This window comes from Sinocyclocheilus anshuiensis, unplaced genomic scaffold, assembly GCF_001515605.1.
Source record: "Sinocyclocheilus anshuiensis isolate Anshui unplaced genomic scaffold, SAMN03320099.WGS_v1.1 scaffold796, whole genome shotgun sequence".
Lineage (NCBI taxonomy): Eukaryota > Metazoa > Chordata > Actinopteri > Cypriniformes > Cyprinidae > Sinocyclocheilus > Sinocyclocheilus anshuiensis.
Window position 1 is genome coordinate 448264 of NW_015557105.1, and position 20709 is coordinate 468972.

The 20709-nt window shown below is 34.8% G+C and overlaps 1 protein-coding gene across 1 annotated transcript; it reads right to left on the minus strand.

Annotated features, from left to right (window-relative positions):
• Positions 1 to 8398: 8398 nt before the first annotated feature.
• On the minus strand, positions 8399 to 19755 carry LOC107677660 (V-type proton ATPase subunit C 1-A-like). The gene is made up of 14 exons (XM_016472657.1): positions 19589 to 19755; positions 17529 to 17646; positions 17110 to 17151; positions 15383 to 15450; positions 13815 to 13900; positions 13630 to 13724; positions 13264 to 13355; positions 12724 to 12822; positions 11745 to 11813; positions 10487 to 10579; positions 10281 to 10374; positions 10089 to 10186; positions 9127 to 9253; positions 8399 to 9020 (listed from the first exon to the last, which is right to left on the minus strand). The coding sequence occupies exons 2-14, from the start codon at positions 17616 to 17618 to the stop codon at positions 8922 to 8924; spliced, it is 1152 nt and encodes a 383-aa protein (XP_016328143.1). The 5' UTR covers positions 17619 to 17646; positions 19589 to 19755; the 3' UTR covers positions 8399 to 8921.
• Between the last annotated feature and the right edge of the window lie 954 nt (positions 19756 to 20709).

A 20709-nucleotide genomic window follows, 5' to 3' on the forward strand; every position in this document is an offset into this window, starting at 1 on the left:
AAACTTTTCAGCCTCACGCGAAACTTCGCGTGGATTCCTATTGAAATGACTGGATTTTGCCTCGAAATTAGCTGAGCAACTGTAAACATGACCGCACCTTAACTCATTAACATGATTTCTTATTAGGGTGTTTCACACTTGAAATAGTCAACTCTGGGTCAAACCTAAATGATCTTACGTTTTTTTGTAAAATATACGTTTTTTTGGTGTGGTTCCCCTGCTAAAATTCGCATTCCAGGGGATAAATATCATGTTTTTGAAGTCGCTTTAACCCGCGGACATGAAAAACCACCCACGGCAACAGTGTTAAAGTCGCCAAATTCAGATTTAGCAACACTGCATTCCTAAACCCCGGGTTATGTTCTGATTTGCATATCAGCGGTGTCGGCGTTGCTGATTGGACGAATGCAGTACGCGACCTGTTAAAATGGTTTTAACGTTGCGCGTCTTCGCATTATTGCCGAGCGTAATATTTTAACACCATTGTTTTAAAAAAAAGTGAAAGTTTGGCACGGCAAAGCGGGTATAACAGCGCAAAAGCGGTATAACCGCGTTTCAATCCCAAAGCAATGATGAAACGTTCCTTTACCAGAGTTTAGAATAAAAATAACCCACCCTGTTGAAAAAAACAGCATATGCTGGTTAGGTATGTTTTGATGCTGGGTTGCTGGTTTATGCTGGTCCTTTGCTGGTTTATGCTGGTCCTTTGCTGGTTTATGCTGGTCCTTTGCTGGTTTAAGCTGGTCCTTTGCTGGTTTATGCTGGTCCTTTGTGTCACACCCCTGTGGACTGTCACTTGTGGTTTCTCCCTCGGTGTCCTTATTTGGTTGTTCCTGTTCTCATTATTAGTTAGTCACCTCACACACCCGTTCACAATCACCATAGTACTAATCAGCCGCACCTGTCACCACCTCATCAACACTAGCTCAAATGCTCAGTCACTGCAGTCACACTTTGTCTGGTCTTGAGTTCACTATGCTACTCCTTACCTGACTCACTAACCCGGATGCCATCCTGAAACCTACCTGTCTCTGGGCCATCCTCTTCAGCCCGATCCACCAAGGAACCCGTCATCACGTGAGCTAGATCCCTTCCATTCCATAGACTGTTACCCTAACCCGTTTGCTCTCCATCTCTCTCTCTCAGCACCTGTTAATAAAGATCCCTTTTTACTTTATCTCTCCGTCCTTGGTCTCCCTCTGTACTGTGACACTTTGCTGGTTTATGCTGGTCATGTGCTGGCGAAGGACCAGCTTAAACCAGCAAAGGACCAGCTTAAACCAACATCCCAGCGTCAAAACATACCTAACCAGCATATGCTGGTTTTTTCAACAGGGCAGGGTTAATCGCAATGTGAAAAGCCCTATAATTGTGTATCTGCTCTCTTTATACAGAGAGAAGGTGCAGTTGTTGAAGTCAACATTCACAATCTGATGTGCTTCCGTAATGTGATGGCATGGCTGGACGATGTATTGAATATTCGGTAGTTTTACAATCCTTCCTTGTCTTGTGACCTGCAACCAGAATATTCAACAAGGAAACTATAGGACCAGGACCTTATTCACGATAAGACCGGGAGCATGCAAAAGAGTTAGTTTTGAGTTCTTGTTGACTTTAAATGTGTAAACGTCTCAAATGTGTAACATTCATGGACATACGATCATATTAAAACAATAAGCACAACACATCACTCAGCACAGAAGCTGAAAATCAGTGAGCTGATGGTTCAAACCACATTCGGATACTGTTAGATAGCTATTTTTTTTTTTTATTCGTGACTTTAATATTATGACATTGGCTGTGTGTGTATATGTGTATATTTGTACAGCTCAAGTTACTCATATCTAGGTGAGATTTGACTGTAAATTACGTGTATGTTGATTGACTGAGTAATTGAGGATAATTGTGCTCCTGGAAGTCGTATGTGCCCTGTTTTATGTATTGAAAGGCATGATGAGGTCAGGCTGCTTTTATAAAAATTAAGAGTTGCATTTATTTTTAGTAATGTTTACTTTTTACATTTATGCTTTATATGTCAAGTAATATACTGGGATTGCACAGCGCTTAATCATGTCAGTCAGATTTTTTTATTAGTTTTTGATGATTGATTTATAAAAATGTAGTGATTTGAATAGATTTCCTCAAGCGTTTGGACAATGGAGTATTGTGTTGTTTCATGATCTGGGTCAAAGGTCATTGCGATCTTGATTCCCCATTTAAATCTAATTTGTCAATCACACGTGTTAGAAACGCATCACACTAATTTACAGTCTGTTTCTTTTTAACGTCTTTTTGCCAAGACATCAAGTGTCAACTAGCTGTTTTTAATCCATTTTTTTAATTAACTTTTATTTGAATCTGTGGATTGTATGTGTTTTTGTTCAGAACAGCTTATATACTGCATCTTACTTTGGTAGTTTTATTTCTCGTTTGTGATAAGGATACAAAGAGCTTAAGAATGCTTTATAATATTTATTCATGTGAAGTTTTCAATGCAACTTCCAGTTGTGTTCAATAGTTTTGCTAATTGTATGTCCTCTTTTTTTTTTTTTTTTTTTTTTTTTTTTTTTTTTTTTTTTATTCATCTGATAATGTAACAGTGTTTAATTTTTCAGAAAGAATTGAATTTATACCTGTTAAATCATTGCAGGATCTTATAAAGTTGCCTTTTTTCCTTAAATAATTTGATCTGAAAGGAAGCAAGGCTGATATCAGTGTGTATGAGAGCCACACACTGAGGATGTTGTTAGTTTTATTCATTAGCTGTGTGGAAAAATGTTTTATTCATTATCTCAGAAGTGTCTCTAGATTCCTTGTTTTAAGCAATGATTAATTTGCCTTAGAAACATTGCCTTCTTAAGCATTGCAATATCTATCAAGTCCCCAATCCTGTCTGTTCGCAGTATAACTGCACATGCATTTTAACATCTGCACAAATGCTGTAGATTTTTAAACTCTTGACATGTTGGAGCATCATAAGACTCGTCGTGGAAACTAAGAACATGTAAATAAAAGTTTTAAAAAAACAAGAAAACAGCAGCTGCAATGTATATGCATGTGAAACAGGCCAGTATAACTTGGCTGTGAATTTTATTTTAAATCTTTTTCTTTTTTTCTCAGCCAGTGATCAATAGAATAAAAAAAAATACAATAATAATTGAAGTGTGACTAGAAAGTCATTCATTACAGAGTGAAGCTTCTCTATAATATCTGCTTCATATTTAAATGCGTCCAATTCAAATTTCACCCCAAAATCTAAATACAAAAAAAAATGAAAATAAAAAATACTAATATTTTATTTAGATTCTCTTAAATGTCATACAGTATTTTTTACTGTTTTAAAATAAATTGTCAATTTTTAATTACTTCTGTTGGTTTTAGGGTGAAATATGATCCACGCACGACTTAAAGGTAGGTAAATCACATTTAATGAACACATCGGTGCAATTTAAATGTTTTTTTTAAAAGATGTAAAACTTTTAGAATTTTTATTATGCTTTTTATCTGCTCCTTAGTTTTATAGTAAAATATCAAATCAAAATGTTCTTGTGCTGTTTGTACTCACAGAATCCTTTCCAGACTGTATATAATATCATGAACTGAATATATATTAGGCTACTCCATTAAATCCATTTCATTCAGAGGAACAAGACGATGTTATGTTTGATTGTGTCTTAATTTCATACAATCACAACCTGAGACATCTGTATATCTGCATTATCACACAGACTCATTAGGCACTAGAATATCACAAACCAGCACAATACTGATGGAAACACAATACCAGTGCTCAACGTTTACATGCAGACAAACAGACGATTAGATCAGATCTGCCATGTGATTTAACATACGCATTTAATTCGAATGGAAAGGCCCTCATTAGCAGTGGCCCTTACATAAACTCACACATCAAGGCATCACCTCCGTGTTTACAGCCGGACGGACACTTTTAACCCCGTCAGTCTGGGGGATTTGCTTTGATATACTTTTAACCTGCAAGAAAACAAATAACCAGCCTGTAAAATGCACTATATGGTGAAAAGACACATAATATATCATAATATATGAAGATAAATGGATGAGGGTCCAGCTCATATTTATATAACCCGTTACTTGCTCTGCAGTGAATGGGTGCCGTCAGAACGAGAGTCTGATAAAAGCATCACAATAATCCACAAGCAATCCACAGCACTCCAGTCCATCAGTTAACATCTGGAGAAGACAAAAGCTGAAACACATCCAGCAAGACATTTTTAAATAAAATACGAGTCCATAATCCATAATAACGCTTCCTCCAGTGAAAAAGTGTTCTGGTCTGAATCAGGAGAGAAATCTGCACAGATCAAGCAGCGTTTAAACAGCTCTAAACAAATATGTGACTGGATTTTGATGCGAGAGACAACAGGAGATGCACTTTTCCACTGGGGGAAGCGTTATTATGGATTATGGACTAAAACAGTATTTTACCAGGAAGCAACAATTTGAAGTTAATGATGGATTTGTCTCTTACAAACACAAAGCATTTGTCTTCTCCAGATGTTAACTGATGGACTGGAGTGTGTGGATTATTGTGATGTTTTTATCAGCTGCTTGGACTCTCATTCTGACGGCACCCATTCACTGCAGAGCATCCAATGGTGAGCAACTGACTGAATGGCGCATTTCTCCAAATCTGATGAAGAAACAAACTCCTCTACATCTTGAATGGCCTGAGGGTGAGCACATTTGCAGCAACTTTTCATTTTTGGGTGAACTATACCATTATTAACTAAAGAAATGTGACTATTCACCCATCTGACCTCGTCTCTGTGCGCTGGTGTTTCTGCCACACTGTGTACCGGTGTTCACCAGCTTCTTCTCTTTGGCAGAAGAGCTTCTGGTCATGGGCTTCTCTTCCTTTTGACCTTTACAACAACAACAGAAGTTCTTCATATGGATATACACCAGTGGATCTCAACCTTTGTGCTTTCTAAAACTTATTTTAATCTATGGGCACTCCTGGTTTCTGTAAATAAATCAAAATTAAAATATATCTAATATCTAAATCTATACGTCTTAGGAGCTGGATGTTCTTTTTAACCAATACATTTGCAGTCATTCATGATTTACTGGACAAGGATTAAGGATAAAAAAACCTCACAATTTCTTCCTGATAAAATACTATAGAGCTTGGCATGTATATTTATTATAAAAATGCCTGTGGCTTTTTAAGATTTTATTCATTTCCGTGACTTTACCAGATATAAAAATCACACTTTTTATATTAAACTCCCTCTTACATCCAGGCTGACAGCGGAAATCCTGTTTTTCAAAGCAGCTGCTGAGGGATAAATAAGGAATATATTGATTTTTAGTTGTTTTATTTCATTTTATGCCTGTTTCCTAGTGAGAAATAAATATACTAAAATGTATTTAAAATACATTAGCCTAACTCTGGACAAAATCAGCAGTGTTTGATTAGCCTATATTTATTTTATTTATTATAGACGTTATTTCTAAGTGAAGCAACATTTGCTGAAATATCCACAAGATACAGTATAATAGCGCATCTGTCGATCATTTACGCCTGAAAGGGGGCATTGTAAAGCGCTTAACGTTGCTTAATGCGTTAGGAGAGTTTTTTTAAAAGACCAAACTTAGTAAACACATTATTAATAAATTATAATATGTAACGGTTTTCTATGGGTAAAACACTTAACGCTTTAAAAGCATTGCGTTCTTATTATGAGCTCATTTGCTTGTCTGTTCATAGAATGCTTTCATATTAATGATGTGTTTTCTGAGTTTGGTCTTTTAAAAACACTACGAATCATTCGTAATCCAGCTTCACCTCCAGAAGAAGTGAGTATAAGGTTTTTCAATGAATATTTGCAAATCGCCTTTTATTTAATTTTTTTGTATTTTCCCTGCAGTTAGTGGAGACTAGTCTAAAATATACAAATTTGCCTACCCTCACTGAAGTGGTTTAAAGTAATTTTTCTAAAGGGGACTGATCCGGCAAGAGAGGACAATGATGCTGTGTCTTATTAAAATTCCTAATAAGAAAACACACATATACATATATATATTTAAATGTGTTTTAGGTAAATAAAACTTTTGTCTTAATTCCTGAAAACTGAGCATAGTTTTATTTCTAAATAAATCTCCCACCAAACTTTAAATCCAGCATCATGTGTCCCTGGTGTAAAGTTAGTTACCCCAAATAGGGGTATCAATTGTTACTTTTAACCTTAAGAGTAGAGCTCCCCGTATAGTTTTGTTTAGAAAAATTGAGAAAAATAACGTACTTAATCGCAAGCTTGTGATTTATTCCTGAATAATTCTCACTCCAGGCTGAACTCAAAAGCTGGCAGCCCTGTTTGAAGTTAGTTGAAGTTTTAGGTTGCCTGAACAACATTTACAAAATTCACTGTATGTTAGATCTTTTGCTCAACCACTGGTTAATGAGATGACAGAAATAAGAGAAATAAGTTCCAATAGACTAATATTTGAAGTTACAGTATGTTTAACTAATGTGGGGTAATGTGAAGTAATCATAGAATTTTTTTTTTCATGCTTTTTTCATGCCAGGTTGGAATTATACACTGATTTTCTGTCATGGTCTATGGACCCCCTGAATTAGCCTTGGCCACCCACTGGCCACCCAATCTATAAAACTGCTTTGGCGTGCATATGATACGCAATGTGTAGGATTAGGGTTGTGGAGTAGTAGATGCGTATCATATGCACGTCTGTGATTGGCTACATTGCTCAACGCTGCATTAACCCTAACCCAAATAATGCACTGGATAGTTTGCTAAATCTGCAATGAAATGCCATTATTACAGCTTTAACTGAGGGTGCTATTGATTTCATTAGAGCACCCCCGTAGAACCGGGTCATATGAATGGCTTTATAAACGTCCATGGCAATACTATGGTACATTTTAAGAGTGTGTATCTCATAGGCATTTCTATCTATGTTATATATTTAATAAAGATGATCGTGTCTGACCTGCTGCTGTATTGTCGCTGTCGCCGGTTATATATATATATATATATATATATATATATAGGCTGTTTTTATAAATATTTTGGTAACAGATAAATAATTACAGATAAACTAATTTGGTATCAGTTTACAATTAGCATTTTTTTAAATAATTACTGTTTCAAACAGTAGGCCCTACTGGTTTCATTATATTACTTTTTCCCCCTGAGAATTGTAGTTGATTATAAACAGTCTATTTCTCTTTATTTTTATGTATATTCTCAGCTATTGATTGAGGTGTCATTCACGCCTGGTTTTAAAGATTGCAATATTTTAAACCGATATATAGTGAATTTTACTATTTTCTATTTCTAACATCTATTTAATTCATATTCAATGTTTTAATTTATATTCAAATATTAATTTTAATTTATATTATATTTAGATTTAATTTATATTCAAATCTGTCGCGACTCGCGTAGACGGTACATGCGAGAACCAATGAGGTTTGCGCAGTGTCCTCTTCTCCTTATATGGTGTTGAGCGACTCTTGCTTACATCAACGACTTTCGCGCGTAAACCAAAAGGCGCCAGATTTAAAAGACTGAGGGAAAGTTACTGAGGAAAAAATTACCTGAACAATGACTTAAATGTCGGTCTGTTCCTCACACAAATCTGTTGTTTGACTTCAGAAGACTTGGAATATTGTGCATGAATTGTATGGACTACTTATGGTACTTTTTGGAGCTTGACAGTTACAACCAACATCTTCCTTTTGTGTCCAAAATCAGCATATGGACCCACATGAGGGTGAGTAAATAATGACAGAACTTTCTTTTTGGGTAATCTGTTCTTTTAATATTGCTTCCGCAAAATAATATTGCTTTTTATTTATATATTTTGGGATATTTCCCATATTTTTTCCATGCTTTTTTTTTTTCTAGTATTCAAAACGGGGTGTGACAAAATTAAGAAAATCATACCTCAAGTTTGAAACAAAAAGTTGTTAGAGAGAGACAAAAAAGGCATCTGGCTTTGACAAAATATATGGGATTGATGACATTCTTATAACCAATTTAACAAATAATTCAAAATACCTTACTTAAATGTTAATTATTTTTATAATAATGTTTGTTCTACTTTGACTGTAGAGTCCACTTTAAATGTTGTTGAGATAATTACAGAGGCATGTAATGCATGTTTGCTTTTGTTTTGTGTAAATATATACTTTTTATGCTGTTTATACTTTAAAACGTCTCTCACCTTAACTTGCATTGATAAAACATTCAAAACCCATTGAGCAATGAGCTAATTGAATTGCAATTGACCTTCTTTCCTTAATTTATTTGCACTTTATATTTTGATTGGCCTTCTGGAAATGCAAATTTAGTTGGTAAACGTGTTTTACAAACAAACATCACACATTTATGTACTTTTAATAATTTTATATTTTGGTTCCATGATGACAATAATTTTGCACATATAACTCTTTAAACACCAAATGTACATAACATCACATTTATATTGCATCTTTGTAACACGTTTTTCTATCATTTTGTTTGTTTAAATGGACCACTGATTCATTTTTAAGAATAAAGGTTAAAACCACAGTTGTCCACACACAATAATATCTATCACTAACAGCAGATGTAACTACTACATGTCACAAAACATGAGTGGAATGACTTAAAACGCATAATTTCATTCACCTGCACATATGATAACACAATAACATTCTTTAAAAAAATGTAAACAAAGTACTAGGGGCGGCAGATATAGATACTCTCCTGCCGTCATTGAATGAGTGACAATGGAGAAGTATCTCTGAATATGAATGAGCATGCATGGCGGGGTGACTAGAACAAGAGTTCAGCAATATACAGTTTAATTTAACTTAGATTTATTCACAGAGACAAAACAAAAGGAGGGGCACGTGGTTAAAAGCAGTTCTTCTATTTGAAGTCCAGCAGGTTGCAGTCGATTTTGTAGTACACGTAGGGGTAGTATTCTTGCTGGCTGAGGTTCAAGCCAGGAATATCCATGGCAGATTGCTGGAACAGGAAAAAGATGACAATAACTTACATAAAATATAAAATAATTCCTTGTATTTAAACCACACAACACAAACGCATAGCCTACGTCCAAAAGTAAACTTACGTCGATAATGGCAGCTGCACTGCTGTCCAAGTGCTTGTAAAGATCGTTCAAAACCTCCCTCAGCTTCTTCATGTTCTTCTTGTTGGGCTGTAGCAGCATTGCTTGGAAGTTCACAGGCAACCCATATCTGTTTATTTAGAATTTTTTTAAAAAATTATTTAAATGAGTGATGCACTGATATGAAAATTCTGGGCCAAAGCAGAATCCAAAAATTTAAGATGCACTTGATTGAAACCGAAACTCACTTTTTTTTTGTTTGTTTTTTTGAGTTTGTGTAATTCTATTAAAATTATTACACCAAAATTATTTTTTACCAAAGCTGAGTTTTTGTTTAGCTGAAAATCAAAAACATTTTATTTAATAATAAATTTATGAATCAAATTTATGTAATAATCAACACTCAAATACAATCTGAAATTGCACACAAGGCAGTTCTTATGTCAACTTTTAAATAACAATTACGTTTCTACTCCAATTTGTTGTTGAAATATACAAATTTAAACTTAATAAAAGCACATTTACTTTGATTTATTCTATCATACAGTAAATAATGAAGATGACGGGTTAAGTAAAAATATAATGAATATGTAATATAGTGCATATAGCCTGTTTAGCAAAATGGTCTTCTCTAGAGTAATTTTTTTCTAGTTGATCATTGAGTTTATGGACATTGAATGGCACTTTCGGAAATCACTCATTTTATTTTAGTTTTAAATCTAGTTTTTCTATTTGTCCATCTCATATGATAACAAATTTACCAAACAAATGAGTTCAGACTGTTCATGTATTCATCTAGCTGACATCAGCAAGTTGTAGAAGTTCAGAATGAGACATTTTCAATAAACGCGGTATGAACTTTTATTACAATGAACTCTTATTTTGAAAGGAAATCCAAGAAAAGCTTGATTCCTCATGATACGAGCTCTCTAAGAACCTAAATAGATGTTGTATTGTGTCGCTACCTCAACACTGATTCCACAAAGACCCTCAGAGCCTTAATATGGATCCAAGCAATAAAAGCCTCACTGAAGTTAACCTTCAGCCATCGAACAAGTGGACCCTGCAGACGACACATGCACGAACCAGTTACAAATATCCAACACTGATGAAGTAACATGCCAACTGCTCTGAAGATCCATTTAGCAGATACATACAAACTGCTTCTTCTTGTCAGTTGAGAGTCTGGTCATCTCCTCCTTGTCTGCTTTCATTTCCTCCTCGTTGTACTGGAAGTCCCGGACCGTGAACCTGTAAAGCGGACACTGGGATGACTAAGGCATTAAGATCCTTAAACTGGATATTCTCTGTCATCTGAACGGTGATTCATGACCACACGGTGGAGCTGAAATTGGCTGCTTACTTGTTTTCTCTGGCCTTGAGTCTGAAGTCATCGATGGCCTTTCTGAAGAGCGTGACGGTAAACAGGCCGCTGTCCTGGTCCTCAAAAAGCAAACTGCCGAGAAGAAAATAACACTATATTTAGTATTGGCTAGCAGGGAGAACCTCAAATGTGACCTTGGACCACAAAACCAGTCATAAGTGTCAATTTTTTGAAATTGAGATTTATACATCATCTGAAAGCTGAATAAATAAGGTGAATAAATTTGTTAGGATAGAACAATATTTGTCTGAGATACAACTATTTGAAAATCTGGAATCTGAGGGTGCAAAAAAATCTAAATATTGAGAAAATCATCTTTAAAGTTGTCCAAATGAAGTTCTTAGCAATGCATATTACTAATCAACAATTAAGTTTTGATATATTTACGGTAGGAAATTTACAAAATAGCTTTATGGAACATGATCTTTACTTAATATCCTAATGATTTTTGGCATAAAAGAAATATCAATAATTTTGACCCATACAATGTATTGTTGGCTATTGCTACAAATATACCCGTGCTACTTAAGACCTAAGGTTTTGTGCTCCAGGCTCACAAATGTCCCAGTCATATTTCACTCAAAATAAATAAGAATTATATTTTGCATTAAGAAAATTCTCATTACTCTAATGCATTAAAAATATTGGAATTGCACAACATTTACACAACTGTTGGGCTACCTTTAAATTATACTCATTTAAGTAAAAAAAAAAAAAAAAAAAAAAAAAATTGCATTTCTGTGGTAAGAGCGATTACTTTACTAACAATAATGACAATCTCCAGTGAGATTAAGAAAACACCTATCATATTTCATTTTACACTAAAGACACTTGGTAAATGGTGTCTGTTTGTTCTGCTGCATTAGTTAATTGGTTTCCTAAGTAACCAGCATGCCACTAATTTGTCTAGTTAAGTCCTAAATATGTTCTCCTCAACCAGAGGCCAATCAGACACATTGATTTCCCTAGAATATCAGCTGTTTCTAACAAATCATTTTGTACGTCAGCTTTCCCCAAATCCCATATATTGCTTTATTTTTTAAATTAACACCTTTTAAAACAAACAACACCTATATGACAATATTAAAATGAATAATTCTATTATCGAAAGGCAAAACACAGCATGTTCTTAATAGTACTTGATCAGTTTTCCTTCATTTCTACTCTGTGACTTGTGACCAGGTGCATGATTCCAGACAAGCAAGACACTTCTAGAATTATAAATCTAGTTTCTTACTTTGTAGATCGTGGCACCACCATTTCTGAAAGAGTCTCGTAAGTGTGCTGCCAGTCAGCATAATTTGTTCTGAAGGGTTAGAAAACTTGCTGTCAGTATGTGCATGAGAAAAAAATGTAACACAATAGGTTTGTGTGCATCCAAAAAGATGTTCAGAGAGGCTAATTTTTATGTTTTGGAATTAGGGCTGGGCGATATGGCAAAAAGTAAAATCTCCAATTTTTTTTTTTTTTTCTGAAAATTTGACCAATTCTAGATTTTTTTACATTAAACTTCTCAACATAAAATCACACATGATTTCAACATGGATTAAATGTCAAACAAATCACTTCTTAAATATCTTTGCAGAAAAGATGCATGAATTATGAAGGCACATATTGTACAAACTTGTCTTAAACATATCATATGTTCAGAAATAATGTAAGAAAAATGCTAAAAAAAAAAAGTTTTGTAAAAACAAAGAAAATACCAGCAGCTTTCAGCCTGTCAGCATCATGCAAACATGAAATATCAGACATACAATAGTAGTTCATTACAGGTTTTTCATTGCACTGTGCTGCTTTTCCATTCTTTTTCTTTGTAAACATGTGCTTGATGGCGTTTGACTGTCTTTTGCAGTGTCTAGTGCATGAAATGGCATCCTAAAACACAGTGCTCAAGTTCAACTCCCATCTCCTTGCTTTTTTCCCCCCCATTCCACTGCCCTATTCTCTGTGTGAATAGCACCATATGTATAACACGATTTGTTTTACATATGGTCCTTCATAGAGTGTGTCACACGTGAGCAGTTCATCACATTCGTCGAATCATGCTGTTATCAATAGTATATTGTCAACGTGTCTAATTCTTCTAACATTTGCTAAGATTTCTATTCAAATTCTGATTCTTCGATTTATAAAAAATAAAATTGTGACAAAACATTACATTTGAATTCATTGATAAAATCGCACAGGTTCCAAATTTGGAATATGTCACTTACTTTGGTACCACCACCAGCATAGTAATGAGGTACTCAGAATCAAGCACAAAGTTTTCTTTCTTGACAATATCTGCCAAACTCCTGGACAGCAGGCTCCCTCTGGTGAGGCGACAAAAATCACACTGGTTCATTGGAAAATGCTTCCCTAACCATGACTCTCAAAGTCATTCCTTTAATTGATTTTCTTAAAGGAGTAGTTCACACAAACACTGAAATTATGACTATTTTGGCCTACTTTTTTGGATTTGTCAGATGTATAAACTGTTATCTGGAAAAGAGCTCTGTGAATATTCTTTTTAAAAAATCTCGTGTTCCATGAAAAAAATAAAATAAATTTCCATTGTAAAAAATTTTTTTTTTTTTTGTAAGTGTTGCATCATATATTCAGTACTTATTCAATAAATAAAAAAAAAGAAATCAATGCACTAAAACAAATAAATGGTGTCCAGGTTACTATCTAAATGAATGAAGCTCAAATAATAAATATGAAATAAAACCCCTATAAATAAGAGTTAGTCTGATATGTCTGAATTTACTCACGCATTCTTCCTCTCTAGATTCTGTAAGTTTCCCTTCAGGTTGTTGTAGGCTGACGCTCGAGCCTTCAGGTCGTTGTCAATCTGTGAGACTTGCTGTTGAACAGCAGGGGGAGCGAGTTTCATTTAAAACAGCATCTGAGGCGTCATTCAATCACCAGGACGGCCTAACTCCGTATCAATAATAAATAAGGTTGAGATTTATATCAAATATGCACAATTATGACCAACGAGTGACATAAAATCAGAAGAAACATTGTGAATATTGCAATGACTTTCATTTTACTCTCAGCAGCGAGTGCTAAAAGTAAGGTCATTGCAGATTTTAGTCCCAAAATTCACATAGAAATCATTGGATCAGATCACTTGCCTTGGATACAATCTCAGAAATGTTCTTCAAGGATTGTTTGATAGGGTACTTGGCCATGTCCCACTGAAATCTTGTGACGTAGGTGACCAGATCGACTAAATCACAACAAAGAAAACGAGAATTAATGTAACAAAACCGGCAACAGCGTCTGATCATTTCATACCACAGATACCAGTGACTCTCACCTCCATTAGCCAGCAGGTTCTCCTGCACTTTATCTCGACTGTCCTCCAATACGTCGGCCATGTACTGAGCCACCTTCTTCACCACACTGTGAACGGCATCAAAAGACATCACAGCCCTCTGAAAACTCTCTCCAATCCTCCAAAATTGGACATTCTCCAAGACACAGAAGTCATCAAAACATCACACATATCGGATGATTCAGAAACGCTGAGGTGTCCAAGAAACCCAGTTTCATTTAGCAAAATGGCTTCTGATAACATCAAAATAAAACTTTTTTAAAATGTGAGAATATTCTGGCCAAACCAGGCAAAAAATAAAATACAGAAAATATATCAGACACATGGTCTGGAGATGCTCCAAAATGACTTCTGTGCATGCAACTCAGGATTGATTCCTGCTGTTATGTTAAAATAACGTAAGGCTGACGGTAATATTACCAAAACAATATCAAAGCTCTGAAGCAAAACTTCAATTGAGGAACATTTTTGACTTTTAAATGAACAGGAAAAAATAGAATCTCACATCGAAGGATGAGCTACAAGTCATGCAATTTAAATATGATCGCAAAAAGGGAAGCTAGCGCGTCACCAAACTAATTTTAGGCAGATGCTGCAGTAACCTCACCTCTATATGAGATTCCTCACCACACAAAAGTAAAGAAACACACGCAAGGAGTTTTGACTGAATTCTGACCATTGATATGTCGTTGCTAGAAAACACAACTCAAATCTGCAAGATATTTGATTCTTTTAGGCAGAAAGGCCTTAAAATTTGTATTATTATTATAGTCAAGCATCACTATTACTACACTGAAAAAACTTAGTATAGAAACTATTTTCATTCAGAAACGACTCGTAAAAAAAAAAAAAAAAACGTGAAATTTTGAAGTAATACTGAAATAATCTCTTGTAGTTTCTCCACTAATCCTTGTTTTATTTACAACTTCAAAAAATACGTTACACTTTATTTTAAGGTGTCCTTGTTACAGTGTAATCATCATACATTTGAGTACTGAGTAATATTAATTAACTACGTGTACTTACTATATGGTTAGGGTTTGGCTTAGGGTTACTTGCATGTAATTATGCATAATTTGTTGTTATTATAATAGTAAGTACATGTAACGTGAAACAAGGACACCTTAAAATAAAGTGTTACCAAAAATTATTTTTACAGTGTGCTGCTCATATTTAGGGTGAGCGACTCAAAAGCCCTAACCCTAAGTGTTAAAGTTTGGTGCATAACTCATCCCACACATTCTGTGTTACAGATAAGAATGATTACAGTTTAAGAATTTCATCTGATGGACAATAAACCCCCCAAAAATCCATATGCTGAGATTGAATGAGTGACCTAGAAAGCCTAGAATCTAAAGATGGAGGCTTGGGAGTCAAGATCCACCTGTTTATTTGGGACAGAAATCACCCTAGCAACCACCCATAGCATCTTATTAAACACAAAAATATTCTTAAAACATCCACACACTGTGAATATTCATTTTGCGTGAAAATGTAAACGTTTACATTGGAATTGCGGTGCTGAATGTAAAAAAAAAAAACCGCTTTACCTCTCGACAAAAGCGTCCAGCTTGGCCAGCTCATCAGACAGCCCCACTAGGACATCTAATGTCCCGACCTGCAGCGTTTAGAGAAGAGAAACACTTTGATCACCATCCAGTATAATGAAGCAATACAAACGCAGCCAGGCTGGATTTGATCAGCATCGGCTCGTAGAGACATCAGGGGCCTCCGGCGCTTAGAGTGGCGCCGCCTCTGTTCTCATTCTGTCAGGCAGAAAGTGACTGGTCAAGATGACACAGGCCAGCAGGGTCACTAGACCCTGGGCAATAGGAACGAGACTTATGCATTTGCTCTGAAAAAGGCTCATTTTAGTTGCAATCAGAGGAATCGTGCATGCAAAATACCACATAAAGATAGTGTGAACATTTTAAATGACGCAAACAAATTGTTGCATTGAGAGTTTTGAAATTGAGATTGCAATAGAGTGCATTAGCGCCCGTCCACTTTATCAGCAGCATTGGTTTTGGAAGTATTTTTGGTTTCACTTTATTTTGATGGTCCATTTAACACATTCTGTTAACTATAAGTAACATTGCACCTATATGTCTACTAATTCTCATTAGAGTGTTAGTAGAGTATTAGTAGAATGGTAGGGTTATGGTTAGAATAATTTGACATGTTCTTGCAAAGTTACTTATAGTCAGTAGAATGTCTGTTTGGAGACCATGACAATAAAGAGTCAGCAGATATTAAGCAGACAGTCTACTAATACTCTAATGAGAGTTAGTAGACAAGTAGGTGCAACGTTACTTATTGTCAACAGAATGTTCAAAAGGGACCATCAAAATAACGTGTTTCCATTCATTTTTTCCCAAAGGGGTTTTTAAAAAGTCTTTGTTAAAGCATTATAAGACATGAACCAAGCCAACCAGCTACAAGGAGAATCACAATGTTACAAACTTTTATCTGAATTTCAAAGTTTTTGCTTCAAATCAAAGTTTGTAACATTGTGATTCTCCTTGTAGCTGGTTGGCTTGGTTCATGTCTTATAATGCTTTAACAAAGACTTTTTAAAAACCCCTTTGGGAAAAAATGAATGGAAACACGTTATTTTGATGGTCCCTTTTGAACATTCTGTTGACAATAAGTAACGTTGCACCTACTTGTCTACTAACTCTCATTAGAGTATTAGTAGACTGTCTGCTTAATATCTGCTGACTCTTTATTGTCATGGTCTCCAAACAGACATTCTACTGACTATAAGTAATATATATATGTATATACACACACACAAATATTTAAGTATGTTGACAGCATAGCAAGACTGACTTGATTATATCATTACAACAAATGTGCTTCATGGGAGTGGGCGGAGCTAAAGAGTCCTTTAATGCAATTTGCTCACTGTGACTCCCTTGATTGGTGGAATTTTCTGAACAGCATCATGGGTAATGTAGTTTTCACCACAAAATTCAGCTGTTACACATGATAATTTTAAAAATAAGTGAATGGATGGTTTCAACAAAAGCATGTACCATTGATTAACAGCCTTGGAATTCACAGTAGGTTTGTCTTTATAAGGTTTACAGTTAAATATCCATTTCCCAATGGAGAAAACAAGTTAGTTTTTACTTCCAGAACCTGACTGTGGCACCCCATTGAAAACAACAGTGCATTTTACAGAAAATGCCAATAAAGAAGAAATCGTTAATGCCAGAGCTCGAAAGGCTGCCCAGCTCAGACTGTAGAAAGAGGAAGAGGAAGAGAATGTGACCTTGAGATCGGGAATGTTGAACTTGTTGTTGGTGGACGTGTTTCCATTCATTTTTTCCCAAAGGGGTTTTTAAAAAGTCTTTGTTAAAGCATTATAAGACATGAACCAAGCCAACCAGCTACAAGGAGAATCACAATGTTACAAACTTTGATTTGAAGCAAAAACTTTGAAATTCAGATAAAAAAAGACAAAGGTACAACAAGACTATGTACTTTACAGCTTTGGTGAGAGAAAGAGCTACAATCCCATGAATCATTGGAATGACATAATAATGGTAAACTATAAAACTATTCATTTAGAGTTGTTGATTATATCTATAGAAACAAGTTTATTGCAATATATATGTATATGTATGTGTATATATATGTATGTATGTATATATGTGTGTATGTGTGTGTGTGTGTGTGTGTGTGTGTGTTGTTGGTGCGAGTTGTGGCGGTCATTATTTTGTCCCATGTCTGCTGGCAGGTCTTCTCTCCAGGAGCAGAAATCAACCAGAACTCGGTCATGGCTGCTGAGGAGCGACAAATGGAGAGTCTAAAGCAGAAAGAAATTAATATGCTCATTGAAATGTACAAACTCCATACTGCAGTGCACCACCAACTCTACCAAAGATATTTAGGGTATAAATAATAAATACAGAATCAAAAAAATGCAACAAAACTTTCATTAATAAAAGCCTAAACAATTATCTTTTTTTTTCTGTAATGCACATTTGTACTTGCCCTGCCAACATTTTCACTAGTCCCACCAACAAAAAAATAAAATAAAATAAAATAAAATCATTTTAGATGTTTTTGGAAAATAAACATTTGTAGTTTTTAGGCGAGACACTGCAGGTGAATAGGGTAAAAAAAATAACTAATAGTTATCGCCTTACTTACCCAGCTGATTGATTACATTGATAATTGCAAACATTTTTTGTATTACAAGTTTTCTAAAATGTTAGGTTTAGATATGCAAATTAGTCATTATTTAATGAAATATGCGCTAATTTGCATACACGTCTAGTACAAAAATCTAAACACTGGATGATGTCAGTTTCAAAATTCTTGTTTAATTTTTTTGGACATATTAGAGTCAAAAGTATTTACAGAGGGAATTTTGGGTATCTCATTTTTGTCACTCCATAATTCAGAAAATGCTTAGAACGGACAGAAAACAAGTCCAAAAGACGTTAAATAAAAACCGTCCATCATTTTTAGGGGATTAAAATGTTGTATATAATCAAGCAAATTCTATATGAACAAATCCCTCTGTAAAAACATTCAGAATATAGACAGGAATAAAAATGTGAAGTTTGGTGTGTGTAAGTGCTACTGAAGTGGAGATTTATGGCTCGGTGTAGGAGAAAAAACTCATTTTGAGAAAACGGCCTTTAAAAATAATGTATTGTAATTGAAATCTATTGACACAAATAGATAAAAGTGCTATAAAAGAAACACTTAACCGTGTATTTTAAATTCCACTAGTCTGAAAAAGACTTTATGAAAAAACAAAAAGCCCAAAATCTCAAACTTGACGGGTGCATGAAAAAACTGTGTTTTTGCCTGCAGTGTCTCCCCTTAATTAAAAATGTAGGCTTTATTATTTTGGGATAAGAATGATATTTTATAGAGATTTCTGGCATTGATTTCCACGTGTATGTCAGATATCAATCATGCGTATTAAAAGATTAAAATTCTCCTCATTGCTGTAAAGCACACAGAATTATTGGTGATAACTTGCAGACAGGTTTTCCTCTACAAGAATATACAAAAAACAATATCTACCCGATTAAATATATAACCAGAAACGTTTATAATGATAACAAATATTTTCAGTACTTAAAGAATTGTGATTTACAGGTCTGAAAAATCAGCCCTGTATATAAATATTTATAATTTATTAATATTTATTCATTTAAATCCACGTTTTTGTATTATACAGAACTTCCCTTTACATTTTAAAGCGAAAATCTTCATTTGGAATAAATTGTCATGTTATTTGACAACTAATGAGAACAATATATGTTTAACACATAAATCTGTGCACATCAAAGTAGCAGATCATATTAATTTTGGACTTGATTGGATCATTTCCTCAAAATGAATGACAGACAGTCACGAGTTGAAGCATCAGACCGCCTTGAACGGACAGTGACCGACCAGAGTAATAATCTCATCAGATATCAGATGTTTGATAATTTTGAGGCTGTTAGTGATTATGATTTTATATCAGGCTGCCGATGATTCAAACCATTCATAAACAAGCAATATTTCATACACAGTGCAAGAGAACTGGACAAATAGGCTGCATTCAAATCTGCACTAGGCCACATTTGAGATGTCTATTATCAGTTAACAACCTGAAAACACAAGTAATTAATTATAAATCACATAAACATAAGAAGAACCCCAGACAGCGCTAATCCACGCTAGCAAATATAGCTAACGTTAAATCTGCTAACGGTCGTTTCTCCGGCGGAGCTTAACGTTACCTGATTTCAAGGTGAACGAGACGACGCGACGATTACTTGGTAGTTTTAACTAAATAATTGTCAAAGGATCCGTCTTAGGATTTGATATTCATCATAATGACACTCCAGTGTTTCCAAAGGCTTCTCTCACGGTCAGCTGATGGGCTGCTGTGATCTGCGCATGCGCAGCCGCGGGCGACAGCGACACCTGGAGGCCTGGAGGCATTGTGGCAGCTTCTTTCTCCACTTCATTTTTTATTTATTTATTTATGTTTGTTATCAACTTTAGAACCAAACAAGGTACAAAATCACATTCCAGAATGTAACACATCTTGTTCAACCTTGGTTGAGCATAACCAAAAACAGAAAAATAAATAAATACATAAGATGTTTCAAAAATAAAATACAACAAAATACTTTTAAATTAAATTATACAAATCCAAGCGAGAAGTCAACAAATTTTAAAGATTTGTGTTTTAAAGAGTTTTACCTCATTATACCATTGAATAAAGTTGGGGTTAGATTTAAACCATCTACACCTGTGAATAAAAAACTTCCCAAAACATAACAGGAAATTAATAACAAATTCAAAATCTTTGTGTTCAAGAAAAGTAGCAAACCTGGCTATCTTCACATCGAGAGGCGGGAATTCAGCATCCCTGGCTGGAACATAACCAGTTTTGCGTCTCTCTCCAAAAAGGTTGTACCGTATCACACAAAAAAGAAAGCATGATCTAACGTTTCAATACATGTTTCACAAAAAACACAATTATTTACATCAAAATTAAATTTCAGTCTTCTCATTTAGAATCTTGAAACTCGCCTCTTTAGCGTTTGGAGGAATGGGGAAAGACAAATCATTTTTTTCTATTTCTTGTTTAAGTTTCCACCATGATCTTTACACATGTATTCCCGTCTAATTGGGTTTGGATAACAAGCCTGTAAAATAAAATTTCTAATAACTTTATTAGTACATTTTTCTCATAAAAATCATAACCTTCTATGGAAAGTTGCCTCAATTCTGGGGAAACTTGGGAACTTCTTTAACCATTAATCTCAAAGCAACTGTAACAGTTCTAATCATTCTATTGTAAATATTAACTGCACTGCAGATGGACTTTCTCACAAAACTCTCGAACTAA

Coding starts and splice junctions, on each gene's coding strand:
- LOC107677660 (XM_016472657.1), bottom strand. CDS start 17,618: ATGACCGAGTTCTGGTTGATTTCTGCTCCTGGAGAGAAGACCTGCCAG. Junction 17,152..17,528: donor CCGCCACAACTCGCACCAAC/AACACACACACA, acceptor AAAATGAATGGA/AACACGTCCACCAACAACAA. Junction 10,187..10,280: donor CTGACAAGAAGAAGCAGTTT/GTATGTATCTGC, acceptor TGTCGTCTGCAG/GGTCCACTTGTTCGATGGCT.